This window comes from Cydia splendana, chromosome 4, assembly GCF_910591565.1.
Source record: "Cydia splendana chromosome 4, ilCydSple1.2, whole genome shotgun sequence".
NCBI lineage: Eukaryota > Metazoa > Arthropoda > Insecta > Lepidoptera > Tortricidae > Cydia > Cydia splendana.
In genome coordinates, this window is record NC_085963.1 from 11995079 (window position 1) to 12011056 (window position 15978).

Genomic DNA, 15978 nt, shown 5'->3' on the forward strand with positions numbered 1-15978 from the left:
TCGGTGCCAAGCCAAGTAGTAACAATACCAGTCAAAAATAATCAGCTCTATGGCTATAAATCCCATTAGAACTGTACTAATAACTATTATAAATGTGTAAAGAATTCTGTCTGCCTCTTTGTCGCCTTTTCATGGCTAAACAACTGAACCGCTTTAGGTGAAATTTGGCAAGAAGGTAAATTCCTTGAATTGTTTTATATTTTGAAATGTAGTCCTCTGGATAAGGGACGGGAAATAACTCAGTCCCAATCCCACACTTGCGTGCTATAGACTGTTCGAGCATGAGTAAGAAATGCTCTTTAAAAAATACTACGGCAAAAAAATGCATTTATATTTACACTAATGTGCCGACAAATATGGTACGGACTGCGCCAAGAAGGTTTGATCGTGTGTTCTGAGGTGTGTTCTTAGGTCCAGTCGACGTCAATGATATGTTTACACTTTTGCACCTTACTCCTTTGTAATAAGGTGAAAAATGTAAACATATTTTTAACGTCGACTGTACCTACAGAAAGTACGTTGATTGTCGTCATGTAAGGCAATCCAACGTATGTAAATCCTTATCGAATCGCACCATAGTCATGGTATGCTTCAAAATTTGGCTTGGCACCGACTTCATACATATCAGTTGGTAACGCATAGACATAAAAAGGATAATATTTTATTTCATCCTTTTTGAAGTCGGTTTCATTTTTTTATAAAAAGTTTTTATTATCTTACTGATCATTAGAATAGCGATAAGAATTGCATGTCGGGTACGACTCTTAGAGTCTGGCTACTGAAATATTACACAATGTTTGGCGGGAAATTCAAAAAATCTTGGGCTGGTCACACTTTGTGTAGTAGGAATTATAGTTTTGATACTAGAAAATATTTTTGATTTTCTACAGTTTGAGTACAGTCAACGATAAATACATAATGTGAACACTTTCTCACCATATACCATTGTAACAAGAAGAAAAATGAAATGTAGTGTAAATAAGACCTATCTCGATAATACCTTAATATTAATCCATCACCAAAAAAAACAACGGGTTGCACTCCGGGAGTGCCGACAGAAGTGAAAACTCAATGACTAGTCCAAAATGTCTGCAGCACTATGTATAATTGACCCATCCTCCTTTCTATTGAAAAACTTTAGTTCCGAAATTGCTGGTCAGTAAGCTTGTTTAAAATTCGAAATTCAAATTTGTAGCGTTAATTGTTTAAAATTCGAATAGAAATTGTAAAGTTACCTTGCAGACCTCGCATCTAAATATATTTGGTCATGATATTTTGAGTTTTATTCACCAGTACTAGAGTTCACTTTTATTAGCGATTTCATCAAGATGTAGCTTTATTGAATTATATTTGAGTGATATAAAGTTAGAATGTAACTGTGAGATCCTCGTATTTCAACTCGTACAAGATTAGAACCTTTTTCATGTAATGTCATTGAGTTTTTCTTTATTGATTTAAATGCCATCTAAATGAGTGGCCATCTAAACCTTACGGTCATGTGATCGCCTTACGCTGTCTCGAGTTTATCATTTTTTCCCCACCTCAAAAAGTGCCTAGCGCCGCTAAAGAAGTTTTCACTTCAAAAATACATAAGTACTATGCCAAATATGCTAAATGCTAAGTATCAAAATATTTATAGGACACCAACCTTCTAATTTGTTTACATTTGTTTAGGAGTTGTAAACATTGCAGTTTTTCGGTATACAACGCTACACGTCGACTTCGCACATTGTCGTCATTATTTACGAGCTTAAATAATAGTTTGCGAACCTCACTCGGTATAGACATTATTAATATTATTTAAAATAAACCCCTTATAAACCGCAAATATTTTCATATCAGTTTGAGCCATGCCACAAAATAATGCGACAGTAAGCTGCCCGGGCAGCTTCCGATGGGCCCCACTTTTTTGGGCTGATTGTGTATCCTGTTCTCTTATTCTATATCAATGCTTTGAAAAATTGCAACTACTTATTGGACGTACGAGGAGGAGGCATTCAAGGAATTGGACATACGGGGATTGGACGTTCAGGTAATTAGACATACAGGGATCGGACGTTCAGGTAATTAGACATACGGGGATTGGTCGTTCAGGTAATTAGACATACGGGGATTGGTCGTTCAAGGAATTGGACGCACGGGGACTGGGCATTTGGAAAATTGGACATTCCAGGCCAGAACCGAAGGAACAATAATGGCATAAACCTTGTATAATCCAGGTAAAGGCCTAAAGAAAGAAATAACCTAAAATATTAATTTACCATTAGCATAATAATAAAATAGAATGGGCAGATAGAGTGGAGGCAGATCTCCGTGTGGACGGCGACCCTGGACGTGTTCTCTGTTTGTAGGCGCTTTTCTCTACAATACGTACCTACCTACGTAGCGTCATGTAGCGCGTAGCTTGCGCTGACAGTGAATGTGTCGCAGTACGATAGATAAAGCCGTTATATAGTTATAACCCTAGGGATATAATTATATGTCGTAACATAGTTATACGAAAGCGATTCATTACTATCTTACTAGGAATATAACTATAATACGTCTTTAGTTTAGTGATATAGTTATATTACTGGATTAAGTTTAGTGAAATAATTGTAGGTAGGAGTGCGGCGGTGCGGCGGAGGTATAGTTATATCCCTAGGGATATAGTTATATGCCGTATAATAAGTATTATAATCATCATATTCGTAGTAAGATAGTAATATCTTACTAGGAATATGATTATAATACGGTATTTGACTAAACTAATGTGGTTAAATGGTTATAAATCTGCCAGGGAATCAAAGAAAACAGTAAGTATATTTACCCCCCGCCGCCGACTCCGCCGCACCCCCGCACTACACTGCTACAATCATAATACTGAACATAATCTAGTAATATAACTATATTACTAAACTAGAAACGTATTATAGTTATATTCCTAGTAAGATATTACTATCTTACTAGGAATATGATTATAATACGTACTATACGGCATATAACTATATCCCTAGGGATATAACTATACCTCCGCCGCACCGCCGCACTCCTACCTACAATTATTTCACTAAACTTAATCCAGTAATATAATTATATCCCTAGGGTTATAACTATATAACGGCTTTATCTATCGTACTGCGACAAATGCACGCCCAATTCGAACAATACTTATAAGATGTCACAGCGGCACGATACCGATCTGTCAGTGTCTAAAGTGACGTTTTTGGTTGAAGACTTTTGACACTCACAGATTGGGACGGTGCTATGCCAGTTTTCGTAGTGCTACGCTCTCGTAGCAGATTCCAGCGTTTTCCCGCTTTGTAGAGGAAAGCGACTACGAATAGAGAACCCGCCGTCCGCCGAGCGGGTTCCCGGTATTCAATGTGTTAATGTCTTAATGTAGGTATGCTGTCGTACGCGAGTACGCGACGCGCGACAATTCAAGTCATGCTAGGGGGGGGGTCGAATATCTCATATGGTGCTCCCACACTGGCATTATTATTATTAGGTTTGTGGGTCACAGTGTTTAAATTCAAAATAATATCCTTTTATAATCAACTGAAATTATAGAATAGAATAGAATACCATTTATTTTAGTATAATAAGTAACAGTTACCTATACAATACATACACAGGAAGGTAGAAAAAAATGACTTATAACTAACTTATACACTGTATTATGACGTATAAATGCGTAAATACTTGCACGGCGTGTGCTATCAAAATCGTTGCAGACTTATCTTGGTCTGACTGTTAAAGCAACAGGAAAATTTTGTTAGCCTGAAAAAATCATGAGAAGATGCCATCTGTCGTTGGAATGGAGAACTACGAAGCTAACGTCATAACAACGGGCGAAGTTTAATTAGAAAACTTCATATCCGGCATTGAAGGCAGCTGAGTCAGCTCGCTAGATTAGGAGCGAGCGACCGGAATACCGATATAGATGGCGCCAGGCACGAACTCGTCGGGCGCCGCTTTCGCGCACGCTGAGCGCCGGCCATACGGACGTCAATACAAACAACAAGACTACAAACGAAACGAGAACGTTACGTATATGTACAGCTTACGACGACAAGCGCAGCCAGTAGACAGCAGAGCTCAGTTTGCGCACTCTGCTTGTATTTAGAGGTTGAGCGTGCACCCACTTGACTTGGGGAGATATCGTTATCGCGTGTTCGGATCGGATCATGACTGATTTGTGCTGTTTATTCTGGGGAACTCTTGCAATAGTTTTTTATACAGTGAGTGAACGCGTTCCGAATATTAGGTTTATATAGTTCAACGATTCTTAGTAGTCGAAATACAATATCAAAGTGTAAGTGTATGTATACTCATCTCGTCCTGATAAAAATGTGCGCATCTGTCGTTTCGATTTGTTTATGTTTACACAATCCAGAGCTCGAACTTCAGCTCCACCAAGGACCTGTCTCAGTCTGCAGGACATAATTAAAACATCGTATTCGACAGTAAGAGTTTTTGACGGGGAGATCAACTTGTTGCCTTTAAAAATGCCTTCATTTAGTCAAGAAATTAACGTGGATCTCAATTCCAACGAGAAAGACACCCTGAAAAATGAGCTAAGCGAAGAGAAGACGAACGGGGATAGTAGATTTGTGCCCACCGATCGAGGTTCCGACAGCGTTCCGGAGGGACTCAATACCGACCAACGTCTCGCTTTCGCCTTAAGGGATTTTCTCTCGGGATCGTCAAATGCAGTCATTAGTGACAGTGAGGGTGAGCCATCCCCTATGGCCTTGGAGCACGGGTTACCATTTATAGATGAGCCGATTGAATCTGAAGACGTGACGCAATCGGATGAGGAACGGCCTGCGTGCAGAGAAACGGAGGAGGTGCTCAACAACGCAGCCTGTCGGCTTAGGCGGTGGCGTGCCGCCTCGCGGAAGCTGAGGCGGCCTAGGATCATTGACAATTTGTGTGGGAGTGAGGACAGGAAGGGTAGCAAGTCGTGTAATGGTGGGCACACGGACCTGGCGGACCGGCTGCGGAGCCTGGCGGTGGCGGGCAGCATGTCGGCGTCGGCAGGCGAGTTGCTTTCGCTAGCGCCGCCGCCGCCGGCCGCCACCGCACCGCCTTCGCCTGGCTGCTTGCTCTCACCATCGCTGGCCGACCAAAGTTCTGCCGAATACTTTGTAAGTAAATTTGATACCAAAATAATTATAATTTTTATGCTGACAGCGAAGAGGGTTGTACTGTGCATCTTTCACTGCATAAGTCAAAGTTTGGCACCTAATTCGCACCCTTACTTAATCACCTACGTCATGCCTATGCCTACCTCATTTTCACATATGTTTTATCGTTACTCTGTGGGTAGATGTGCTTAAATTACCATCACGGTTAAGTTTACAGTGTAAAGATAATTGATAATCATCTACTAATTTATGGTCGGACCATTCCAACCACAACATTGTAAACTTTTAACCGTAATGAGTTAATGACGTTCGAATCTCAAGTCACCTTGAAGCTCACCTAGCATGTTTTCAAACAATACTTTCATTTTGCGATTCGTACGCACGTTTTATTGATATTATCCAAAAGTTTAACTCTGTATGAAGTACCTACAGTCAGCAGCAGACTTAATTATCTAGGCGGTGACAAGTTGTATGAAATGATTTGAACACAACTTTATAAACTGACATGGATGTCATTGGTCAAAAAATCGACTTCTCAACCGAACCGGGTCAAGGTCCGGGTCCGGGTCCGAGTCCGGGTCCGGGTCCAGAACCAGGTAAAGGACCAGGTCGAGGTCTAGGTCTAGGTCCTGGTGCATTCCAGGTCCAGGACCAAGTCCGGGTTCAGGTTCAGATAAGAGCCCGGATCCAGGTCCAGGTCCGACTCTGGGTTTGAGGCTAGGTCCGGGTCCGAGTCCAAGTCCGGGTCCGAGTCCGGGCCCAAGTCTGTGTCCGGGTCCGGGTCCCAGCCCCAGTCCCAGTCCAAGTCGAAATCGAAATCGCCAAACGTGTACTATGATCGTTGAAGAGTTCTGTACTGATCATTCCACTTTATCAAATGCGACAGTTTTTAATGACAATGCTTGATTGTCGGATGCAAATATGCCTTTAAAATTTGAGGAGTTCCCTCGATTCCTCATGGATCCCATCATCAGAACTCGAGCTTGACAAAAATGTGGCTTAAAAACTTAACTTGCTTAACAAACATAACGAAGAGGACAAATCGTCAAACGTGAACTATGCGTCGTAGAAGAGTTCCGTTCTGATCATCATCAGCAGTTCCACTTCATCAAATGTCACTTTTTTTAATGTATTATGCTTGATTTATGGATAAAAACACAAAAATCACTATATGAATGCCTTTAAGATTTGAGGAGGTCCCTCGATTCCTCATGGATCCCATCATCAGAACTGGGTTTTGACAAAAACGGGACCAATCTGTATACATACAATCAAAAAAAGAATTTTCAAAATCGGTCCAGTAATGACGGAGATATGGAGTAACAAACATAAAAAAATACAAAATAAACACAACCGAATTGATAACCTCCTCCTTTTGACATTTGGAAGTCGGTTAAAAAAAATGAATTTTTTAAAAAGTGACCGGGTGGCCGGGGGTGGCGGGTGGTCTCGTAGTCGACAAGATCAAGACGTTAGAATGTATTTCACCTGTCCAATTTCTTTGCGTCTCACTCTCTCATTAAGCAAAACGTGAGAAGCAGACGCAAATACACATTGGACCAAGATATTGGACAAATGGAATGCCATCCTTATCCACGTAAGCCGAAGAGTCTGAAGACGCCGACTCGTGGGGAACCGTTTAATCGCATATCATCGGTGTCATGTACTGATTAGGATTACTTCTGATTAGGAAAAAGTAGGCAAAAACATTTTTTCGTTTCAATTTTTTTGTTCTATGGGGCAGGCTTTCCAAGTCGGCCTATCCCCTATACAAAGGCAACATTTTTTCTGCTAAGTACTTTTCCTAATCAGAACACGATACCGAATATAATCCTCACAATTTTGTAACGCCTTGTATCTAAAGTTGGTCAAGCAGATCTTGTCAGTAGAAAAAGGCGGCAAATTTGAAAAATGTAGGCGCGAAGGGATATCGTCTCATAGAAAATTTGAATTTCGCGCCTTTTTCTACTGACAAGATTTGCTTGACCGTCTATATAAGACACCCATTTCGGTTTATAATAATTTATATATACTAGGTAGTAGGTAGTGTAACTACTTAAAAACTACAGATTAAAAATATAAATATTTAGTAACATAATTTGATATATTCCCTAGTTGTGAACAGAACTTTATATTATGATGTGTATAGTCCGACAAGAAATTGGGATTGCGATGGGACTAATCCCAATAAGGCCTAGTTTCCCCTCTGGGTTGGAAGGTTGGAAGGTCAGATGGCAGTCGCTTTTTATTAGTTGTCAAGCGGACCCCAGGCTCCAATGAGCCGTGGCAAAAATACCAGGATAACGCGAGGAAGAAAAGTCCGACAAGAAATTGTAGAAAATAATTGAGGGCGCCACTTCCTACGTAACTGTAACATTTTTGACGTAAAATGCTTAAACATGGCAACGATTTAGTTTATGGTATGGAATTTTTGGTATGGTATGGTCGCACTATACCTAGTTCATTTGGAATACCTCACCCGCTTAACTACTTTTACTGCTGTCTGTACGTACAATTCACCTTAGGAGCCGTAGGAGTCAATTGTTTAGGGTCATTGTGTTGGTGTTTGAGTATGGTTCAGGCTCGGAATACGGCAGTAGAATGAAATCAGAATAGGTACCTATGCTTAAAGTTCCTATATATGTAAACTCAACTGTACTTAGGTACGTATCGTATGACCTATAGCTATTACCTACAACGTTTTGAGTGCCATAGCCAACCAAACCGTGGCTTATTGATTTTCCATGCTGATAATCTTTACAGTTGTCATTTCTTAGCAGAGAAATAAATTTACCGCGGCCACAAACCAATATGGATAAAGTTACGAAACTAACGGTTATTTTTTTTTTAGTTATTACTAGTAGTTCGCCCCGAACTGAGAACTCGCGGTTTGCCAAAAATTATATAGAGCGATTGACTTTGTTGCACCTACTTACTCGTATAGTTCGACATAAAATAGTAGAAAATAATTTTCAAGAAAAAAAACCGACTTCTACGGGGACCGGTGAAAGATTATTGTACAGGTCCAAGTCCGGGTCCATGTCCGGGTTCAGGTCCAGATAAGAGCCCGGATCCGGGTCAGGTCTGGCTCCAGGGCCAGCTCCGTCAAAATCGAAATTCGAAATCGCTAAACGTGTAGTTATTGAAGAGTTCTGTTCTGATCATGATCAGCAGTTCCACTTCCATCAAATGCGACAGTTTTTAATGCAAATTCTTGATTTTCTGATGAAAATACACAAATCTCTATACGCATGCCTTTATGATTTGAGGAGTTCCCTCGATTCCTCATGGATACCATCATCAGACATCGGGCTTGACAAAAATGTGGCTTAAAAAACTAACTTGCTTAACAAACATAACGAAGAGGACAAATCGCCAAACCTGAACTATGCTTCTTCGAAGAGTTCCGTTCTGATCATCATCAGCCGTTCCACTTAATCAAATGCGACAGTTTTTAATGAAAATGCTTGATTTTCTGATGAAAATACAAAAATCCCTATACGCATGCCTTTAAGATTTGAAGAGTTCCCTCGATTCCTCGTGGATCCCATCATCAGAACTCGAGCTTGACAAAAATGTGGCTTAAAAACTTAACTTGCTTAACAAACATAACGAAGAGGACAAATCGCCAAACGTGTACTATGCTTCGTTGAAGAGTTCCGTTCTGATCATCATCAGCAGTTCCACTTCATCAAATGTCACTTTTTTGAATGTATATGCTTGATTTGTTGATAAAGCACATAAATCACTATATGTATGCCTTTAAGATTTGAGGAGTTCCCTCGATTCCTCATGGATCCCATCATCAGAACTGGGTTAAATATGACAAAAACGGGACCAATCTGTATGCATATACATACAATCAAAAAAATAATTTAAAAAATCGGTCCAGTAATGACGGAGATATATGGAGTAACAAACATAAAAAAAATCACAATCGAATCTCCTCCTTTTGAGATTTGGAAGTCGGTTAATAAATGAGGGTGCCACTTTCTACGTAGCTGTCACATTTTTGACGTAACATGCTTACACATGCCAACAATTTACCTATAGTCTGTCAGCCATTTCCGTCAGTAGAAAAAAGCGGCTAAAAAATGTAGGCGCGAAGGGTTATCGTCCCATAGAAAATTTGAATATCGCGCCTTTTTCTACTGACAAATTTGTTGGACCGACTATATAGTATGGACATTTTAGAGTTCCATTTTATTTAATTTCTACTATTTTATGTCCCACTATAGGCGGCAATGGATCAAAAATCGCGTGGATATACTTGGTCAAGCAGATCTTGTCAGTAGAAAAAGGCGGCAAATTTGAAAAATGTAGGCGCAAAGGGATATCGTCTCATAGAAAATTTGAATTTCGCGCCTTTTTCTACTGACAAGATTTGCTTGACCATCTATATATTGCAAGGTCTGTGGAGCTTTTAACTGATACTGTATATGTGGTAAGCCGAAATATTTCCTGTCAAATGTCAAATACCTATATTATGTTTATTTTTATCTTGCTAATTATTTCAAAATGGTAAATTTAAAAACGATATTATAAAAGTGCAAGCCGAGCACTTTCATTTGATACCATACTCGACCATACTTTCTTGCAAAAAGATGACCAGAATAGCAAGACCCCGCACAAATAGCTTTTTAGCCTTCTAAGCTCTTCTAGCTCAATAACCCCTTGATCGAGCCTGTTCATAATTTAATGACTAAAATATAATGCCCTCAACTACACGATTACCCAATTTCATTTAAATTAGAACAAATTTACTTAAGTTCTTGAGTATCAAACTATCCTCTGATGGTTCAGCTTAAAAACATCGAAATGCCGGGACGTGCCCCTAGCCAGCCGCGTGTCCCAAGTCGAATGTAAGAACTTCGTTCGCTTCGCTCGCTCGTTCGATAAGAGTTTAAAAATTTAAGTATGAAAACTGTTTTTCGCTCCTAATTTTTACAATAATCATAAAATCGAAAAAAGTCAAACGTAGGGTCATAGCTACGGTAAATATACATCAAATTACGTAAAAATATTTTCCATAATGTTAATATCCAGAGAGGAAAATGGGGACTACGTTTGTATGGAAAAGCGGGCGTCCCCTTTCCTCTTAACGTTTAACTTTTAGATTTGTTGTATAATCCAAATATCCATATTTTCTGCATAATTTTTATTTCTTTGTCAATAAATTATAAACAGCAATATATTTTGGAATACTACATATATTAACTAATCTGCGTTTTATATTTGATATCACAAATGTGTGTGCAGTACCATGCAATACATAGGTAGTTGGGCTGTAAGTTCGACAACGCTGCAGCAACCATTTTGCTGACGTCATTACGCGGGAGATCTTCACCTGCGCTGCGCTACTGTTTCCCGACAGGTCCCATAGGTACAACATAGGTACTAAAAGTTAGTGACAATTGCCGCATCTGAACTTGTTGTAGCAAAATAATGGACTAACCCCGCGGTCGCAATTATAAAGGCACTTTGCTTTATGAAAAAACCGGTCAAGTGCGAGTCGGACTGGCGCACGAAGGTTTCCGTATATTACGCAAAACACGGCAATAAAATCATGTTTGTTGTATGGGAGTCCCACTTAAATATTTTCATATCTCATGCTCTGAAAGTGGGTCGTTGTTGTTCTAAAAGGTGCGCAGAAAGTGATACGTTTATGCTCTAGCGCAGAAAAGTGGTGTACTCCTCTGCGTCCCCGTCCCACGAACAACTGGGTGGAAACAAAATGGAAAAATAGTGTCTTTATTTCCTCGCCTGGAATAATTGGTAATGGTTTAATTTTACTAATCCCACGTTGATCCTTTTTTTTATAAAAAATGATGTAAGTAAATTGTTAAAAACTAATTATTCTTGATTTCTTTCGTTGAATTCTTTTTATCGATTTCATAAGGCGGGAACCAAAAGGAATACACCAAAAATATTTTTTTAAACCTTACACTTGCGTAAATGAGCAAAGGCAGAATCTTATACAGCCACAGTTAAACGTTTGTACGATATTAAATTGGTTTTTAAAGTTATGTAGCACTATATTCATGAAAATAAATAAAATACAAGATAAAAAATCTTTTATTATTAATTTAATTGTTATTTAATATTTAAAATACTTTTATTATGTTATTACGTGGTGCGGCGTACCAAGGTCGCGGTGCGGTCTGGTAGTCTGTTGCGGCTTTTATAACGAAAAAGTATAAAATTAAAAAGTAAGAGGCAATCCCGCTGATTTTCATACTATAATGAACAAATCATTTTAAAATTACTGCAGTTTGTTAAAAAATGTGTGTTTTCGTAAATATTGCAATCTAAATGATTTTCGCTAGGGGTTATTAATCTTCACACATGTAAAGTCTCCGATTGCAAGTAAGTCCTAAGGAAAAATATCATGGCCGTAGGTCTATTGGGTACTTCAATTACTGATTTTGCGAAATTGCCTTGTCTGGTTTGGTTTCCTCGCATTCGATATGAAAAGTAGAGTGTTTAACTCGGGTGAAAGGCACCATTTCCGTCTCGGACTATTGGCGCTCTCACTGCGTTCGAGCGCCAAACTACCTCGACAGAAATAGGTTCCTTTCAACCCTTGGTTAACAATCTACTATTATTATATTCTGTTTTTAGTATGATTATTATATAAAGCCGCAATCCGATGATTGATTGACATAATTGTTCTCCCAGAAGGAGGTTCGTGGGGTATTTGACTTTGGTACGGTCGTATAGAGGGCGGCTAAGTGACCCCCAGAAAATTCCGACTTTTGGTCTACCGCTTCCGGTCAGAAAAATGTATAACGGCCTGGCGTAACGGTGAAACCTAGGTGGGGGGTGCTCGACCAAATGTCATAGAGGGACTCTGGCAGTTTTTGAAGCCACCATTTTTTTTTTCAAAATGGCCGAGTTTTTTTTTTCAAGTTTGTCCTAGCGCGCTGAAATTTTAGTCACGAAATCTCGAGGACCCCTAGATTCCTATGAAAAAATTTTTTTTGAAAAATGCTTCAATTGCGGAAAAACTGGCCACTTTTATTTTGTATAGCAACTTTTGAACGGTGCGTGATAGGTGGGGGGTGCTCGAGCAAATGTCATAGAGGGCCCCAAGACAAAACAAACGGCATTAAAAAAAATCAAAATGGCTGACTTTTTTCTTTTTTTATTTCAAGTTGGTCCGAGCGCGCTGAGATTTGGCATACGGCGAGCCTGGCGGCCCAAGATTACTATGTAAAAAATTTTTTTGGAAAAGTCCAACATGGCGGCGGACAGGGGCAAAATTCAAATTTCCAAGTAGGTTACCCTCCTTAGCCTTAGCCTCCACCCCGACTCCCAAAACGCGAGGCCGAACCCAGCGAAGGCCGAAGGCCCGGAGCGTCCCTTACGATTTCCCAAGCATACGCTCGCTCGAAGTGCTCGCATACGGATCTTTTCGTCCTAGCAAAAGTAAAACTTTATTTCTTTTTCCCTTTGGTAAACAAACTACTACACAATTACGACAGCACAAACAACAGCACCATTAACAACAACAGCTCCAACAAAAATACAACAAACAACACGCGCACCGCGGGGCCCTCGGGCAAAATCTAGTTTGTTGTTATAGCGGCAACAGAAATACATCATCTGTGAAAATTTTAACTGCCTAATAGGTATCAAGGTTCATGAGATACAGCCTGGTGACACACAGACGGACGGACGGACGGACAGCGGAGTCTTAGTAATAGGTTCCCTTTTTTACCCTTTGTGTACGGAAGCGGAGTCTTAGTAATAGGGTCCCGTTTTTACCCTTTGGGTACGAAACCCTTAAAGCATATTCGAAAAAAAATACATTTTCTATGAAAATAGGTCCAATCCAGTGAAGTAAAATAACCCACTCATGCATAGGTTTAAGTCACTCTTGAAATCCTTCAGGATTTTCTCAGCACCCTTTATGTACCTATGATTCAAATCTTGAACCACTTCATGCTAATATGGAGGTTATTCTATCTTGGTTATTTTATGAATTCAGCCACATACTATATTTAGGCCAAATTTATTATTAATATTTATACATACACTGGCTACATACATATCCTTCCCTATCTACTTGCAGTGCCTACTTACTTTTGCTTTTACCTAGGCGTCACAAACCCGGTTTCACCGAAATCGAAAAAACCAGAAAAACCGGGTTTACAGCCAATTGCCAAAACCGGGTTTTCACTTTAATAAAACCGGCTTTTTCGAGTTTTTCGATTTTACAGTTTTGTAAACATAGCTTAATTATTTTGAAGAGCAAATAAAAAAAAAAACAATATGTTTAGTGTCCAACGTTATATCTATTTGCCCAGTTTTGCAAATAGGCTGCTTAGGTGCTCCTTGGAGTTAAGGCTTCAATCCAGAATGCTTCGGAGATATTTAGGAAGGAAGTTGTGTCGGAGAAGATTGCGCCTGAATTTTACTCTCAGCTCCTTGTTGGCTATTGTTGCACTGGTGAAAGCAGAACACCTCTTGAAAGTGCTGGGGCACAAACGCCACTGAGAGAAATAGTCATCTAATAGATCGAGGTCCTTTTCCAGGCTATTTAGTTCCATTTCCAAGCTGTCTTTTTGTGTCACAAGGGGCAGGTCATCAGCATAAGCAAACTTCCGCGATGTGGTGTTAGGCAGGATACGACTCAACCATCGGTATTTTCAGACCTATGACAACTAATATTAGGCGGTGTTGAGAGTGTGGAAAATCCGCTAGCACGTACAGCTCGGTGACCACTGGGGTACCGTCTATTGCTCTTGTTGTGAAGACTAGGTCCGGGTTGTGGTCACTTCTCCATCGAGCTGATTTGAACGTTCCTTTGCCTTTGTGAGAAACGACTAAAACAGTGTTGTTCCTATCTGCCCAGTCCATGATCGCCTCCTCGTTGGCATCAGGTTTCCTATTCCAGCTGGTATGGTGGCTATTCAAGTCTCAAATGTAAAGGGATGGCGGGTGTTCCAAGTAAGGAAGGCGTGGAGTAGGCCAGCAGCTACGTGGAGGCTTATATATGCTGCATATCCGCGTTTCGCCGATTTGAATAATCGTGGTGGCGATGTTGTTGCCATCGATGTTATTTGAAATCAGGTTGACCAGGGCAGTAAGAGAAGATCGGCCGTATGTCGAAGTTCTATATTAATTGTTTATGGTATAATGCCGCTACCAAATCAAATCCCGGTATTTTACCTTGTTTAGCGAGTTGGGCATCATCAGCGGTGTATTTCCAGAAGGAGGACTATGTCAACACCGTTGTCATATAATAGGTTGCTTAGGCATTCCGTTTTAGAATTGCTGCTTAGTTAAAAACTTTATTGATGGATTTGGATTAATTTATTGATATGGTCTTGGTAAAGATAAAGTAAATAGAAATGTCGTGGAAGACGTAATATCAAAGCATTGATATTGATCCTAAAAATACTTGCTTCTTTTACAAATTATACGTAAAATCGAAATCACCGAAAAAACCGGTAACCCGGTTTTGCAGTTACACAAACACCGAAAAACCGGTTTTCTAAAATACGCACGGCTTTGTGACCCCTACTTTTACCCCTATGTCGACCTTGCCGGCATGCCGGCGTATTATGGATAGCTTTATCCATCTCTATCCACGTGATAAAATAACTGTCACTGTTTAACACCGTGGGATAGAAAGTGACGGACACCGTTTTATCACGCTGTCACGTAGACAAGAACGACCATCATATCCGTACTGCGGGAGTTGTGGTTAACCATCGCGAAGGTCAAAAGCTGGCGCCGACCGTTGGTGGTTGTCATTGATATTGTATAAATATGTATATGAATATAGATATAGAATATATATATATGATATTCATTTCAGTATTTATTGCGCACCTATTTACTGGTGCAAATGTGATGTGCATCAATTTTTATAATGTGAATATATGCCACTCTAGGTTTCCCAAATATAGATAACTTTTATAATAAATAGGTATCCAGTGACATGTAAAATCAGTGTTAATTTACATACTAGGTAATACCAGGCATGGCTCACTCCGCGATTTCGTCGCTTTGCTACAGGTAGCTAAAAGTACATCCGTTCCACACCAATTTTGGGGAAAGCCATAAGCCGCGCGTGGCGCTGTTGCCACCTAGCGGCCATATCTGTGCTGATCGTAACAGACGCGTTTTGTTAGAGAGTGAGTCTTCTGTACCTAGTACTATTATTATTTGTATGTCTTTCCCATCACGGAACAATGGTGTTCCGGACCTTTGGGAGGCGTGCGCGGAGCCGAAGCCAACACGTAGAGGCCCTTTTGACACTTTAATGAAATGTAAGGGGTACACCGAGCGGATGCTGCCCTTGCCCGTGTCATGGGACGCACGCAGAGGCAGCACCCGCCAGGGTGTAAGGACTATTGAAAGTTGATGGAATCTAAAATGAACTAGGTTATTGGGTGAAAGCGATGGACTAAGAACTGAGCTATGGGGTAAAAAACCGGACGCCTGCCTAATAAAACGGTATGCAATTTTATTTCCGGCAGACGGTGACTCGCCCTCACAAGATGGGCCCCCACAAAAAGCTACATCTAGGATGGCTCAAGGGCAACACCGGTGTGGTGTCGAGAGGTGTGCGCCGCTTCCTACCCAGTGGCTGTTAACAGCCACTGTGCCAACTCGCGTCTTATGCATATTTCACTTCCACCCCTGGAGCTTATAGCTCTAACGACTCCACTCTGGCCGGCCGGCTAAGGCAAGCCAGAGGCAGAGAATCCTGTACTATTATTTATTATTATTATTACTAAGAAGGCAGAACAGATTCTAAAAAGTTAGACCAATTAATATTAGACACTAAGGTGCGTAAGAATTAATTTTGATCCCTGGCATGTTCGTCCATAAC

The 15978-nt window shown here is 40.3% G+C and overlaps 1 protein-coding gene across 1 annotated transcript in view; it reads left to right on the forward strand.

Annotated features, from left to right (window-relative positions):
• The first annotated feature begins 3771 nt into the window (after window positions 1–3771).
• The window catches only part of LOC134789921 (C-Maf-inducing protein-like), a 59272-nt gene continuing 47065 nt past the window's right edge, over window positions 3772–15978 (forward strand). The window contains exon 1 of the mRNA XM_063760616.1: window positions 3772–5132. Within this exon, the coding sequence (XP_063616686.1) occupies window positions 4362–5132 (771 nt within the window). The 5' untranslated portion in view covers window positions 3772–4361. The remainder of the gene's footprint in view (window positions 5133–15978) is intronic.